The following is a 15,592-nucleotide window of genomic DNA, read 5'->3' as shown; positions in this document are numbered from 1 at the left end:
GATGTGTTTTGTTTACATGCCTGTGTGCATGCATGCTTGACACCATTGCAAAGCTCGCTTGTTAATGGCAGCTTCGCCTCGTGTGCAGTGATTTTGTCAAGATTGACAATAAAACAACACTACTCGTCGTTGATGCAACACACCCGTGGACGCGGGTGCCAGCCAGAGCGCTCCCACTACGTTCCATGGACTTTGTCACTCCGCTTCTAGTCTCTAGAGAACAGACTCCATGCTAACGCAAGGAAGAGCAAGTATTTATTATAATTAGGGCTTTAATGCAAGTTCTGATGGGTGCAGCTGCATAAGTTTAGTAATGCGCCGTTGTGCTCTCCTCTCAGCTGCAGCTTAGCGGAAATAAATGTGAAAAAAGTCGATCGGCACGTCGATTTTCGGCCTCGACGCGTCGATTCGCAAATAATGCGTTGATTAACATCCCTAGTACACACCAGTGTGTGAACGTTACCAGGACATAATAGCAGCCATACTAGATTTAGTCATATGTTTTGGGTTGTAAGGCGTTTCTTACGTGTCAATTACTGAAGAGGAAAATACATATCGGGTCTAAAAACAAAAGCTCTATCCAATGATCTCTAGCAATGAACATCCGATTACTTAGTGTGCAGTTCATGGAAAGTTAAACCATGTGTCGTTTGCAAATTGCAAACGACACATTTCATGGTGTGCATGATGCTGCAGCTAAATAAATATTAGACAGACAAGCTATTAATTTCAATGAAAGTTGCTCAGTGGCGTTTGCAACACCCGAAGGTCTGCTGGAAGTACCCCAAATAAGCAGTTGGCCTCAATATGGAGGCCAACTCTTGGCCAATAGCTAGCGTTTCAGATTATAGAAATATGCTCAGAGCTATTTTAAATGCAGAAGCGTTGCTATCCCAGATCTGACCACCAGGCTACGTCCGCTTTACTGCTCTACCGTGGTTCTGGGTCTTGGGTCGGACCAGGGTAACACACTTACCTTTGATGAGGTCAGAGATATGGGCCTGGACCGGACCTTTCTCTAGGTTCTGTACCACCATGTTGGCAATCCTGGTCAGGTGACCCATATTGCCTCTCCTGGTACCACCCTCAGTCCTGAGGGTCAAAGGCAGAGAGAGGCTCATGTCCAACCTACAGTATATAACAACACTCTGAGAGGCTCATGTCCAACCTACAGTATATAACAACACTCTCTGTGGTTCTCAAGCTTTTCAGGCCATGACCCCCCAAAATAATCAGATTTGAACTGGAACTGTAGGAATTGGAATTGTAGGACTTGAGGCATTACAATTAGTATGACTCGCTTCCACAGATAAATATTGTGAAAATAGCAGATCTACAAGTTCACGTCTTCATTTCTTTTTTTCCTCTCTTTTGTTTAAGTTATACTATGTAACTTTTTTTATGAAACATATCTTAAAATTGTCCTAACTATTAAATCGCTAAGGTTTTAGAACCCCCACTCTGTTAATTTCAGCTCCCAAAGCCTTTTCTTTATATGTGTTCTACTGAGCCCTGGTGGCCGTGACCGGGGCTGTTTTTCCCGGCAAAATACGTCATATGCATCATTCTGTACACGTGTCTCCCTACCGGCCAATCAAAGCCCAGATCATACACTGCCGAGCTCTTCAGGAAGTACACTGCAGTGTTTACACTGGTCTAGGAGTTTAGCATTTAACTCCCCAACCGAGGCTCGTAGAGGGACACGAAAGACCTCTATGGATGCGTCTCGGCTTGGCGAGGCGGACGCGGTGGTCTGAAAGCCCGGTCCGCGGCGAAAAACGGCCGAAAAAAAGCAGACGCGACCGCGGTTTGCTCTACTGCTACTGACCACTAGTTGAGCAACTTACACAGTATAGCTTTAAGTATTCAAAACCCTTAAATTGTCACTTTACTGTGGGAACCTCCCACAAAATAATGTGGGGATCCCCCTGGGGGTCATGACCCACAGGTTGAGAATCACTTGGACACATGACCGTGAATAGGCCAATTTATGCTCGGAGTGACAATTTAAGTGCTGAGTGACGTGTCACACTATTGTGTTTCATGTTAGGTTCTGAGATTTCAGACTTTATACCATCTACTAGTGAAGCGTGAGCCGACCCGTCACCCACGGGGCACGCTGACCAGTCAAGACCGGTCAAGATTTCAGGCTCATTTGTCGGGCGGCGGGGCGGGCGGGTCATCACCACGTGCAATAAAGGGAGAAAAAAAAATCACCTGCTCTTGTTTTGACTTTTATTCTTAATAAGTAATAAGAATACAAAGAATACGAATAAAACGGTTGAGCGTGAGCAAATAAGTTTTAAAATGCGCCCGAGCGGCTTGGAGTTGGAGCTCCAATTCTGCTCCTGTTGGGGCCGCAAACCTGTATTGCGCCTAGCAGACGCTTAGGGGGTCATTACATGAGGTCGATTTTTTTGTAGACGATAGTTTTTACTATTGATTCGGCCATTTTGACACACGGAGACGCGGTTTCATGACCCTAACCGATACTTTTCCGAATTCGGCTCTGAAAGTGCATTTCTGCGGTTTCGCATCAGTTTCGCAACGGTGTAATATCGGAATTCGGCCGTGAGGGAGAGTGCGATGATGTCATAGCACCCCCTCCTCTGCTCCCCTTCCCCTGCTGCATATAAGTGTCAGTCTGTCAGACTAACCGAAAATGTAATATTATTATTTGTGTTGTTGTAGGCCTAATTAAAACCCAGAAAATAGCCCAGTGATCTATTAGCACAAACCTCATTTGAAAAATGTCAGGAGTAGTCTATATGAAAGCCTTTTAAAAATGTCTAATTACGCACAAGTCGTCGCACCTGGGCTGGTACCCTAGCTGGCCTGTCGGAGTTGCAACAGCTCTCCTCTCCGCAAAGTTAAATTAAACCATTAGGCTATGGTATTCCATTCTAAGCAAAGCTATGATTAATGACTATTTTGCGTCCCCCTTTTTCAACTTCTCACCAAAAAATACTGGATTAATTCTTCATGCACCGCGCCACATCACAGACGCAGCGGACTTCAGGTAATGAGTGAGTTATTGTAATATGCTGAGTCTTGCTGACAGACAGACAGACACAGACAGACAGACAGACAGACAGACAGACAGACAGAATAAACATAACTGTCCAGTCAGTCAGAGACCATCACAAAAACTTCCTCCATATCCTCGCTCCCTCTCCTCCAGTCAAAGAAATCATGTCGCTTTTTCTCTCCAGTGCGTCTAGCCTCCTCTTAAGGCACGCATGTTGCTTCCAAACTAAATAACAGACTGCCAGTGGCGTATGGCGTCAGTTCATTAATTTATTCCGTTAGTTTATTTTGCAACGGCGACGGCACATCATCCTCCATTGCGCCGCATCCCAGTGCAGTGCGTCAGTTCAGTAAGAGCTAAGGTATGGCAACATGATTGTTGTCTGGTCTTGCACGTGCAAGGCACGCATGCAAGACAGTCATGTTGCCAATACTTAGCAACAGGCATGATGAATTTATTTTAAGAAGTACATTTTATTATTTTCCCTTGTAATCAAGGTATGGTAGACTACCATACCCATATGTGCCTCTGTAGGCTAGCCTACTCCGTTAGTTGCCTCGCATGGTGCGTTATACTTCTGTGTTGCAGCTAGAAGACAGAACTCACTTAATATAGCCCATCCCCGTAGATAATGTCCAGAAATATGCTCCATAGGCTATAAATGTTCCGAACTTCATCTTCCAGGTGACTTTTGTTGGTGTTTCACTTCACCTCGCTAAAAACCTCCTTTTGCGGGACTCATTGAATATGCGAACAGATGATAATAATATGGATTTGGGAGCATAGCCTAATTACAAAGCATGTCTCATTAAAAACAATATAGGCCTATATTTTATAGTTGAAGGGTAAATACACAGTATAGGCCTATGTAGGCTGGGAACATGACACATTTTGCTTGAATTCATGCGTTGTCAACTTGTAGTATAAACACAGAAAAACGAACCAACAACAAGGTGTAAACGCGACGTTTTTTGGGTAATAAATCCAAAACGAGACCGGCAGCGTTTCCAATCGTCCTGGTATAAAGACCCCCTTACACAGAACAGAGCAGTGCACCAACAATTCTCAGCGCGTGTCCACAATCAGGATTTCACTCTAATGTCTCTGTCATCCACACAAGTCTGTTTATAAATAGTTTGTGTCAGTTAAGTTATATCACCAGACAGTCAAAGGATACGATTCGAAACACAAGTGAGACGGATTGGACTGAATGAACCATCTCTCGAATCTGGTGATCAATCAATAACCAACAACAACACAGGATTTAATATTGTCCGTCTTAAAAAAGACAATGTCTACATAAAAAGGAAACTTAGATTTTCAACATATTAGGATAGACTAGCTGTCCATCGAGGCTCACTTCCATTTCACTTTACGCATGGGCTCTTTACAGTGTTGAGAACACCATTCATGCCCTGATGATCCTATTTAGAGGTAATGAACATTTTCTTGTCTTTTTGCTGTCAAAAAACAATAAGGAACCTCATATAAGGTTGACAATATTGTGCCACTGTAGACCTTTCTGTAAAGCGACTTTGGGTACATAGAAGAGTGGTATATAAAGACGATAATCATCACCACAATAGCTCGTCGATAAGGCGATAATCATCACCACAACCTTTCATATCAACCTTTTTTCCCCGTGGGTGGCGTTGCGGGCTGGGTTTTTTGATTTGTATATTGTTCTGTGGGACGGGCGGGGCAGGCGGGTTATGAAAAATAACAATAAATGCACCGGACCCCGTGCATCACTAACCTCTACGACTCTCCGGAAAATGTAAACAAGGAAGTAAATCTGGTCTTGGCATGGCATGTTCATAGAAGCAGGGCTTACTTTGTCTTCCCAGCCAGTCAGAGTACGCCTAACCGATCAGAGTACGCAATATTTTATTAAGCGTCTGTGGCCTTTCATTTTTCCAAAAGTATGCGACACAGTCAGCGGAGGTCCTCCACAACACAATTTAGTCGTTCTGACACCACGTTATTCATGCGACACGTTGTTCGACACTTGTCGCTCAACGCATAAATTGCCATTAAAAACACACTAGGTACAATACTGAGCTGTGATTTATTTTAACAAATGGAGCAAGACTTACTGTATTTTATCATTCTCTTCCCAGGCATCAAGGATTCTCTGTACCAGCCGACACTTCTGGAAGAGCTAAGAGATCAACAGGAGGGGGGAAGTCAATGTAGTTAGATGAGAAAGAGAAAAATACAAATGATCACTTACAGTAAGGGGTCCACATAAAAACAAGATTACTTCCACCACTGCTTCTCTCCGATGAGGACATACTTAACAGTTCTACTGCCAGATTTATTATTTATTTATTGGGGCTGGTGCCAGCAAAAAGCAGCCTACCTTTGCGATGTTATAGAAAATTATCGATAGATTATTTTCAAACTAATTATTTTTACAATGGAACGCTCATATGTGTACTTTAGCCAAACTGGCAGTAGAGGGCAGTGTGAATTGGGCCGCACCGCTTGCCATCCATTCAGAGCATAGAAATACATTTTCTAGATCAGATACACAGAAAACAGCCAGGAAGTGATTTGGGACTCCATTATTGCTAACGTGCGGTGGATTTGTGAGAGCAGCGTTACGGGAGATGTTTTTACTGTACACTGCGGCGCGACCCCAGATCAGGTTACAGTCATCAGACATGGTAAAAAGAACGAGCCGTATTGGCAGCATGCTTGGGTCAAAATTGGGGCAAAGGGGAACGTCCGAAGCAGTAAAAGAGTTAAGTGGGATCAGGCTGAATAGGTGCTGCTGTTTGAGTCACCTACATGTGCAACTAGGGCCTTGTGGATGGAGGTCTCGGGGTCACTGGTCCTGCCTGGCTCCCCTCCCTCCGGTTGGGTCTCTGGGCTTGGTTCCGCAGGCTTCTCATCATGGTTCTGGAGGCCCGGGATGTGCCTCTCCTCTTGGGAGGGGTGGTTCAGGATGGAGGCCACACACAGCTCCACTTGGAAGTGCAAAAAGTTATTCCAAGAGTACTTGAAGAACAGATCCTGCAGGACGACAGGGAAAGCGACTGAGAAGGGTTGAGAGTGGCTGACATACCACAGAACAAAAACAAACTCTAATGAGGGTGTGAGAATGTGAGCTGGTGAGAACATAGGGGAGCCCATGCAGCTTCAATGCAGCTCAGTGCAGCAAGCAGGGCCAAGCGGAGCGTACCAGTAGTAGGTCCATGGTGGTGAGCTTGCAGAGCTCCTGGCATATACTGGGGGCATTGGTCTGCAGCAAGGCGGCCACCAGCCGGGCCACATGAAGGCGGGCGTTCCCCAGCGGCTCCTCCAGAATGCCGACGGTCGTCAGTATTGCACTTTTCTGGATAAAAAGGAGCATGCGTCGAGTAAAACGTCAAATTGAAAACCCCACTGATGTACACAGTACACAGACTGCAAAACGAGATTAAAACAAATAATCAGCGTGTCGTGGGTTCGAGTCCCGATCCCGACGACCTTTTCTAGTCAACCAAGAACAAGCAAAATCATCAAGTAATTATAGTGCTAAGAAAATAAGTACCGGTATGCGCATCAACGTAACCAAGATATAGCAAGCAGACTGAGATCAAACCTATGAATAAATGTCTAAATAACCTACTAAGTAACATACTTATCATCTGCTGAGAAGTAAAACAAACTGTAGATAACATCTATTTGAAGTAGACAATTCCACAAAGACAATGGATGTGGCATTTCATTTAGGGATGTGAAAAAAAATCGGAAATCGACGCGTCGATCGACTCACGCTCACCGCGACTCAAAAAGTACGAGTCGAAAAGTCGAAAAATATATATATTTTTTTATTTTTCAAAAGTTTTTCCCCCAAAAAAGGTTTTAATCGTTCAAAAACGTTATAAGCGTTAATGTTTTCCATATGTGAGAGGACCGTGTGTGTGTGTGTGTGTGTGTGTGTGTGTGTCTGTGTCGGAGACGAGTGCATGCCTGCATGTGTTGTGCATTCGCATGCATGCGGCGCTAGTCAGGTCCGCGGACTACTGGTTGAGAAACACTGCTGGACCGGGGCACCGGGCTGATGTGCGCGTCATAGCAGTGCGCGCTGACTTGCCTGACTGTATCAACTCTATGGACTGGATGCTTTTGTTTACCTCCTGCCTCTGCATGCACGCTTGACACGAAAGCTTGCTTGTTAATGGCAGCGTCGCCGTTGTGTGCGATGATCACAAACCACACTACTCGTCGTTAACGTTAATGCGACACACCGGGGATATATGAGAGCGAGCGGTCAGCGCTCCCGCACGTTCCATGGACTTATTGTCACTCCGCTTCTAGTCTCTAGAGAACAGACTCCATGCTAACAAGGAAGAGCAATTATGTATTATCATTATTATTAGGGCTTTGATGCAAGTTCTGATGGGTGCAGCATACGTTGTGTTGTTTAAAGTAATGCGCCGTTGTGCTGCTCTCCTCTCAGCTGCTGCTTAGCGAAAAAAAAAAGTGAAAAAAGTCAATCGACGCGTCGATTTTCGGCCGCGACGCGTCGATTCGCCAATAATGCGTCGATTAACATCCCTATTAGTGATACTCATGTCATTTCTCAGTTTGTTATTTGATTATTTCCCACTTGGTTCGGTGACTTTACCTTGGGGGGATTCAGGAGAAGCTGCTGGAAGTCCGGTAGATGGGGCTCAATGGCATTTAAAATACTGCTGTTGACAGTGTAAGACCTTTCATAACCCTGAGAATACAGATCCATCAGCCCTTCCAACCTGAGAGAGACACAAACAAAGGACTAGATCCACAAGACACTCCCAAGTCCCCGTCACATGCCTCGCGCTATGGTTGGCACGAGTGACGAGTGATTTCAGGACACGTGAACGTCTTCATTCAGAACGGGTACACATTATTGTGTATCATTATTTTATGCTTTAACTATTGAAAAATAGCAGATCTACAAGCTCACAGCGCGGCACCGAGTGCCGCGCTGCGAGCTTGTAGATCAGCTATTTTTGAAAAAATCGTGAAAATTAGATTTCTTGAAAAAAATCTATGTTTCTATGTCAGCAATCTGGCCAGCCATCGTCAAAGAAAAGGTCCTTTTCACTCAACTGGAGCTCAGTTAGTCTGTTCTTGAGAGACTACTGTGTCAGTGGTTCTCAAACCTTTTCATGTGAAGGACCCCCAAACTGATATTTATTTGGCCACGGACCCCCATCTCAAAATATCTAGTTCCAGGGACCACCCCCAGAAGCAAAATTTGAGTTACAAACGTTCTCTTTGAAAACACACACATATTCAAAGATTTGCACACATTTTCACGACTTTTTCAAAAAATAGCAGATCTATAAGCTCGCAGCGCGGCACTCGGTGCCGCGCTGCGAGCTTGTATATCTGCTATTTTTCACTGGTTAAAGCAGTCAATAATTCTAGGCCCTAAATGGGTTAACTCACCCAGACCTCCTCGTCTCCAGTAAGGTAAGTAGCACTTGAGTTCCGTTAACAATAGAGGCCTCGCTCCTCTCCCCCTCAAACATGGACTTAAGGAGCCCCGCCACACTGTCCTGCCTGAAAGACACGCCAAGGACGATGGACACAGAAATGAGTTACAAGAGAAGCGCTCAGCTGACTCATTTGACTGTGAAAACAACTTGACACATTGACATGTAGCAGTGGAAGATGAACCACCACATCAAATCAACTCTTTACTAGAGATGTTACAGATCAATCGGCAATGGATCGGATCGGGCCGATCAAAGCGTGATCGGCGATAATCGGTGGTTTAGATCAAAAGGTAAATTCACCGATCCGATCCGATCGGTGCATCCGATCAACCAGCCGTTCAGTATGCCCACTTGAGGCCATTTTGGGGTATTGATTTCCACAGTGCTGAAGGAATAATTAGTTACTGCTATGATAATAAATACATAGTAATGCTAGTAAATAACTATAAGGCAAATATATAAATGAATTCATGAGTGAAAGAATGAATTAAAGTTAAAACATTAACATTTAGAAAATATAAATAATAACTTGATCGGATCGGTGATTGATCGGTATCAGGTGATCAAACTTTTGTGATCAGTGCTCGCTGATCGGTTCCAAAAAACCTGATCGGACCATCCCTACTCTTTACTTACGATTCCAACACGGTCAATAGTGGGTCAGCCTCCGCGTTCTCCTGCATCTGAGTGGCCTGGTCTCGACTAAGGCGGATGATGTCACAAAGCGTTTGGGAGGCGTTTGATTGTCTCTGAAACCCAAATCAACAATCAATGAAATAATATTCATCTTGTTGTTAAATATGTTGTTTCGAGTTGCATTGTGTTCTAGTGCCATTTAAAAAAAATAATAATCATGTTCTGCAACATCGTTGCTATAAACATCAGACCTTGTAATAGAAAGGGCTTATTTGCTGAGCAAGGACTTTCTCAACTGGCTAGTGTTTCAATAAGAACTTTGACTCAAGTGACATCTGAATTTCATGCAATGGGAAAGGCAACAGAAAATGGTCTTGGGAAATGGACAAATGCACACATTCAATGACCATGACGCAATTGTGATACGCAAGGAAAGACAGAAGAGCAACTCATCCTCAGGTGACTAAGAATGTCAATGCAGGACGTGATCACACTGTGTAAGCAAAATCAGTCTGTTAACAACTACATACAGAGGGATGTTAGAGTAGGGTTGCCGTGCATAATGCCCTCATTACAAAAATGAAACCATAGGCAATGGTCTACATCAGGGGTCTTCAACAGGGGGTCCGCGACCCCTAGGGGGTCCGCGGAGGTACTGCAGGGGGTCCGCGAAATTATTGCAAAAAAAAAAAAAAAAGATTTCAAAAAATGTTTTCTTTTTTTTGCCATTTTCCACATTTATGTTAAAAAATAAATCATGATTCTATCCATTTTGAATAGCTTGAATACATGATTACTATGCAATTGACATATTGTTGATATTATTGACATTTGTTCTCAGTTAATAAGTAGTATGTTTAGAAATGGTTGTGGTACGGCCCACCCTACTCGCTGTAACTTGTACATGTTTAAAATAAAAAATATGTCGTAGCCCCGACCCCCCCCACCCTACGAGGTGGTAGGGGGTCCCTGCTCCATCTCCCCATCAGTTTGGGGGTCCCCGGCCTGAAAACGTTGAAGACCCCTGGTCTACATACAATGGGGGAAAAAAGGTTATATGGTCACATCCCTCATTGCTTGACTCCTACAATGAGGGGATTCAGTGGCTCCGTTATGCAGTAGGGGCATTTTTTAGAATGATTTTGGTCTGCTTGGCCAATAATGTTATTCTGAGAGATCAGCCTTATCCTATGATGACAATATTTCTATCCTGATGGGACATTTTTGACCAAATTGTAAGACAGCACTCTCCATCACCACAATAATCAAATCAGCCAGTGATTCAATATATTCTTAGAATGGTGTTCCATCCCTCCACGGCTCCTGGGACGATAAATGCCAAAAGACATTGAAACTGTTCCGATGGCTTGTGACATGTTCCTTGAATTTGTCACCGGTTTTTGTGCACCATAACATGCCGTTGCAAAATCCAAACCTCAGTGCAACATATGAGACTATTATGTACGTTAAGTTTCAGTCAATTCAATTAAAAATTAAGCTGGCGATGAGAACGTATCATAGAAATGTCGCTGTTGTGAAAACATGAGTCCAGCAGTATACCAAATGTCACTGTGACACTCACCTCCTCATCTTTGCCTGTGTGGATGAGCTCTTTGAGTCTCTGAATCAACTTCTCCTCATTCAACCACTGAGGAGAGAAAATAAGGTCATTAAGGCCCACACCTTCAAAGACTACTACTGCTGCACGTAACAGGGTTCCCACACATTTTTACCAATTAATTTCCAAAACTTTTCCAGAATATTGAACAATACTACTAATCTCACATTTTGATGTTCAGTGACATGTGTCTGCTCTCTACTGTTTAGTATGGATGGGATTGCCAGAATTTCCAGGACTATATAACAATAATTCAGCTCAATAACGAGGCGCTTACTCCTGTGCGCAATGCCCAAAGACAGGTAGTGTATGCCAGTGGTTCAACCTTTTCAGGCCGTGACCCCCGAAATAATCATATTTGAACTGGGGACCCCGGCACCCTGACGAGCACTAAAAGTTGAGGAATTTTGTATAACACGGTTTTATTGTCAACGCCTCACGTTGCGAGGCGTTGTGAGCATGTAGATCGGCTATTTTCACAATTTCTGCCTCTAATATTTGACAATTTGGCCAATGTTTAATTTGTCATTTCAGAGGTATTAACAAAATCAATAACCAAAGACAATGCATAGATATTTTTTCCAGGACCTTCCAGGACCCTCGATCAATTCCAAAACTTTTCCAGTACTGGAAAAAAGAATCTAATTTAAAAATATTTCCAGGAATTTCATGACCGTGGGTACCCTGAAGTTAACGCGCACACGCACACGCGCACACGCACACACACACACACACACACACACACACACACACACACAGCGCTTACATTGAGGACCTCCTGCCTTAGGGGAGCAGGCTCCACACAGCTGATGAGTCGAAGCAGCAGGTCCATCATGGCAGAGGCGTCGATGTGTTTCAGAACCAGACCAATGAAGCCCTCCTTTTTTCTCAGGAAGGAGATCACCTGGACAGAAAATCATTCAATATTCTAGCCGTCACCACAGGGACTAACGAACACAACCTGTTTGTATTACTGGTAAGGCTGGGACTTTAACTGATTAATTGCGATTAATTAATTACAGAAAATTAACGCGATTAAAAAAATTAGCGCATTTTAATCGCACTTAGTTTTTGCACCACAGAACCTTCAGTTTCGGGCATACCGATCATAGCGATGCACCAACCAAGAAGAGACAACAAACGCAAAGGGAGAAGTAGCCAATCAGAGCGCTTTACTTGGCCCCTGGATGCGAAATTTAGATTTTAAAAAACTCACTTGTTGATTCACTCGTACAACAAAATGTGTTTTACTTGAAAAAAAATGCTTCTCAGGTCAAATATCGATGTGCGATTAAAATGCGATTAATTGCGATTAATTAATCACAGAGCCTGTAATTAATTGTGTTATGCACACCGGCTCCGGTATTAAATATTTTAATCGCATCCCAGCCCTAATTACTGGACAACAGAGATGAGAGCCAAGATGTCAAATAAATTCATGTTTATTTTAGCAGTTTGCACTCTGTCCATAAACAGGGTTCCCACACGTTTTTTTTACCAATTAATTTCCAAAACTTTTCAAAAACGTTTCCAGAATATTTAACCCAATTTCCAGGACTATATAACCCGGCACCCTGACGAGCACTAAGAGTTGAGAAATTTTGTATAACACTGTTCTATTTGAGGCGCTGTGAGCATGTAGATCTGCTATTTTCACAATTTCTGCCTAATATTTGACAATTTGGCCAATGTTTAATTTGTCATTTCAGAGGTATTAACAAAATTAATAACAAAAGACAATGCATAGCTATTTTTTTCCAGGACCTTCCAGGACCCTTGATGAAAACCTTTCCAGTACTGGAAAAATATTTTTCTAATTTCAAAATATTTCCAGGAATTTCATGACCGTGGGAAGCCTGTAACTAACACAACCTGTTTGTATTACTGGACAACAGAGATGAAAGCCAAGATGTCAAATAAATTCATGTTTATTTTAGCAGTTTGCACTCTGTCCATAAACCACTTCACGAGTCCAGCCTGGATTTTCTTTCTGCTTACCTGTTCAGTTTTCCTGGCAATGAGATTGCCAATTGTCTTGCTGAAGAAGCTGGCCAATAGGGGGTTGAGGGGAGGGTCCTGTTCCAGGAAGTGATAGAGCATCTCCAGCAGCGACTCGTCCCCAACAAGCTTGTCATTTATGATGCTCACGTCTGATGTCAGGAGCTCACAGGCAATGTTGGGGAACCTGATTATGGAGAACAATTTTAGATGTTTATACATATATATTTATAAACCCACAACTTTAACCCATTTAGAACGGGTAAACATTATTGTGTATCATTATTGAATGCTTTAACTATTGAAAAATAGATATACAAGCTCACAGCGCGGCACCGAGTGCCGCGCTGCGAGCTTGTAGATCTGCTATTTTTGAAAAATCGTGAAAATTAGAATTCTGACCCGCTTCTGTAAGTGTTTTTTGAATCCTTCTAAGGTTTTTTGAAAAACCTATGTTTCTATGTCAGCAATCTGGCTGGCCATCGCCAAAGAAAAGGTCCCTTTCACTTAACTGGAGCTCAGTTAGTCTGTTCTTGAGAGACTACTATGTCAGTGGCTCTCAAACCTTTTCATGTGAAGGACCCCCAAAATTATCTGTATTTGGCCACGGACCCACATCTCAAAATATCTAGTTCCAGGGACCACCCAGAAGCAAAATTTGAGTTACAAACGTTCGCTTTTAAAATACATATATTCAAAGATTTGCACACATTTTCACGCCTTTTTTTTCCGGGCACCACCAGAGTGTAAAGCCCTTTGCACACAGATGAGTTTTTCTCGCACGGAAAAAACGGACGAAAACAATGATTCTCTATGACCTCATGCACACCAGCTCTGAATTTGCCATGCGGCAGGTGGCTGCGGCTGTGCGTCTTTTTCCCGGTCGAACCCAGTTTGATTTGTGCGTCATGTCGCATGCGGTAAAAACTCATTGACTCCTTTTATGACTCCTCTTTGGATCCGCAGTGTGGATTCCGCACAGCCTTGCACACCAAATCCAATGCGCTTTAATCATGCAGCAAACGGAAAGAAACGCAACGGTCCTGTGTGCAAAGCCCTTAAGAGTAGCTCAATTTGGGTAACTAATACACAGGGGTTAAAGCAAAAATAATCCCAAGACGGAAGTTTATTTTGCACTTTAAGCCCTGAATACATGCGTTAAGTAGTAAGTACTGGGCCCTCCACTAGGCGTGGGGCGGTATCAACATTTTGTTACCGCGATTACCGTCTTCCCATTTACCGCCGGTATTGCGGTAATTACCGCACCCCCGTATCTATTAATTAAGGTTCGGCGATAAGCCAAAATATTGCAATCGTCTTCCCAAAAGTCGCCTCTCCACAGCCTCGGAAAGCCTGGTGATGCGAGGTTACCACAGCCTGACTACCCGAGTTATACTTCCCCGTACAGCACAGCAGGTTTGGCTTTGAAAGGAGCAGATCTACAAGCTCACAACACGTCGCATCCGCGACGCGTTCTGAGCTTTTAGATCTGCACTGTCGGGTTACCATAGTAACGGTAGCTATTTGGGCTTTTAAGACACAGACTGCTGTGACTGTGTGAACAAACCAGAAGAGAGACGGAGACGGGTAATCAGATCGTGTACAGTGATTAACTCACGTCTGAAATCGCAGCGATTGAGTGCTGATATATACAGGTTTTAGTGACAAGACTTGACAGAAAAGGTTATAAAATCGGCGACGGGGCACAACGGGCGAGTCGGCGGCTCGGCGCGACGCGGTGGGAAAAGTAAAAGATAGTTTCATTTTCGCTTTTAGTCCACGCGGTCCGCGCTCCGCCTGTAATCCGTATGAATAAAAAACAAAATGCCACAAGGTACTACTGCCACAACACAAGGTATGTATTAACATACTTGTGTTGTGTGGATTACAGTCAGAGAAAGTTTACACTTCTCCGTGCTCCCTACTACGAGGCTGCTGCTGTGACTGTGTAGACTGTGTCTCCGAGTCGAGTGACGTATGTGGCTTCCAAACCATAGACGTTCCAAACCTGTGGTACGCGGCCCAGAGCAGAGCGGCATGGAGCGCATGCGGTCCTCGCCTCTCCCCCGTTTTAAAACTCGCTTGTTTTCAATAAAAAATAGACTATTTTGACCGCGGTAAGGACCCTGACACCGCGGTAGGCCTCGGTATACCGCGGTACGGCGGTACGGCGGTTACCGCCCCCAACCCTACCCTCCACCTCAGCAATTCATCTGCCCGGTCCACTGTCTTTTAAGGGATACAATATAGAGCTGTATCGTTTACTTTATTTGTATTCCTAATTCAAATGTATACAACATTTTGGCCTTATGAACTTCCTCAGGCCTTAGGAGATGACATAGTAAAATCCTCAGAGTTAGTTTACTCTGAGCGCACAAATAGAACCAAACTAGCCCATATCCATTCAGAGTTAAATGAACACTCTGGTTTTTACAGTGTACCGTTCATGCATTCACATTTGCTCTTTTCAACTCCATTGATGTTCCAAGCTTAGCTATGGTGCACTCACTTGAAACGGCTCCTCTCCTCCAGGTCAGCGGCCGGCTCTGTGGTGATGAAGCCTACCAGCTCCTGCATGCACTGCTCCTGGGAGAGGAAGAGGAGCAGCCGACGGTTCTGGGCCTTGCACTCCTGCAGGACATCGTCCTCCTCCATCAGCTCTCGCAGCGTCACGTCCTCCCTGTCCAGCAGCTGGTCGATGTGGGAGGTGGTGTGCAGGTCAAACTTCCAGAACATGGTGGCTGCTGGGACGGGGGACACAGCCCTGTGGGGGGGGGGGGGGGGGGGGCAAGGACAAGGGAAAAGAGGAGAACAGCAGTGGAAGATGATGAGGAA

The 15,592-nt window shown here is 44.1% G+C and overlaps 1 protein-coding gene across 1 annotated transcript in view; it reads right to left on the bottom strand.

Annotated features, from left to right (window-relative positions):
• Positions 1 to 15,592, bottom strand: part of ppp6r2a (protein phosphatase 6, regulatory subunit 2a) — a 66,736-nt gene that overhangs the window by 40,269 nt on the left and 10,875 nt on the right. Inside the window, exons 3-13 of the mRNA XM_080754444.1 lie at positions 15,267 to 15,521; positions 12,758 to 12,944; positions 11,526 to 11,663; positions 10,724 to 10,789; positions 9,142 to 9,254; positions 8,456 to 8,569; positions 7,647 to 7,773; positions 6,216 to 6,368; positions 5,822 to 6,046; positions 5,125 to 5,189; positions 977 to 1,092 (exon numbers count right to left, since the gene is read on the bottom strand). Of these exons, the coding sequence (XP_080610570.1) occupies positions 977 to 1,092; positions 5,125 to 5,189; positions 5,822 to 6,046; positions 6,216 to 6,368; positions 7,647 to 7,773; positions 8,456 to 8,569; positions 9,142 to 9,254; positions 10,724 to 10,789; positions 11,526 to 11,663; positions 12,758 to 12,944; positions 15,267 to 15,493 (1,531 nt within the window). The 5' untranslated portion in view covers positions 15,494 to 15,521. The remainder of the gene's footprint in view (positions 1 to 976; positions 1,093 to 5,124; positions 5,190 to 5,821; positions 6,047 to 6,215; positions 6,369 to 7,646; positions 7,774 to 8,455; positions 8,570 to 9,141; positions 9,255 to 10,723; positions 10,790 to 11,525; positions 11,664 to 12,757; positions 12,945 to 15,266; positions 15,522 to 15,592) is intronic.

The sequence above is a fragment of the Nannobrachium achirus genome (genome assembly GCF_963921795.1).
Source record: "Nannobrachium achirus genome assembly, chromosome: 23".
Lineage (NCBI taxonomy): Eukaryota > Metazoa > Chordata > Actinopteri > Myctophiformes > Myctophidae > Nannobrachium > Nannobrachium achirus.
The sequence above is the reverse complement of the archived record's forward strand: the minus strand, read 5'-3'. Positions and strand labels throughout refer to the sequence as shown.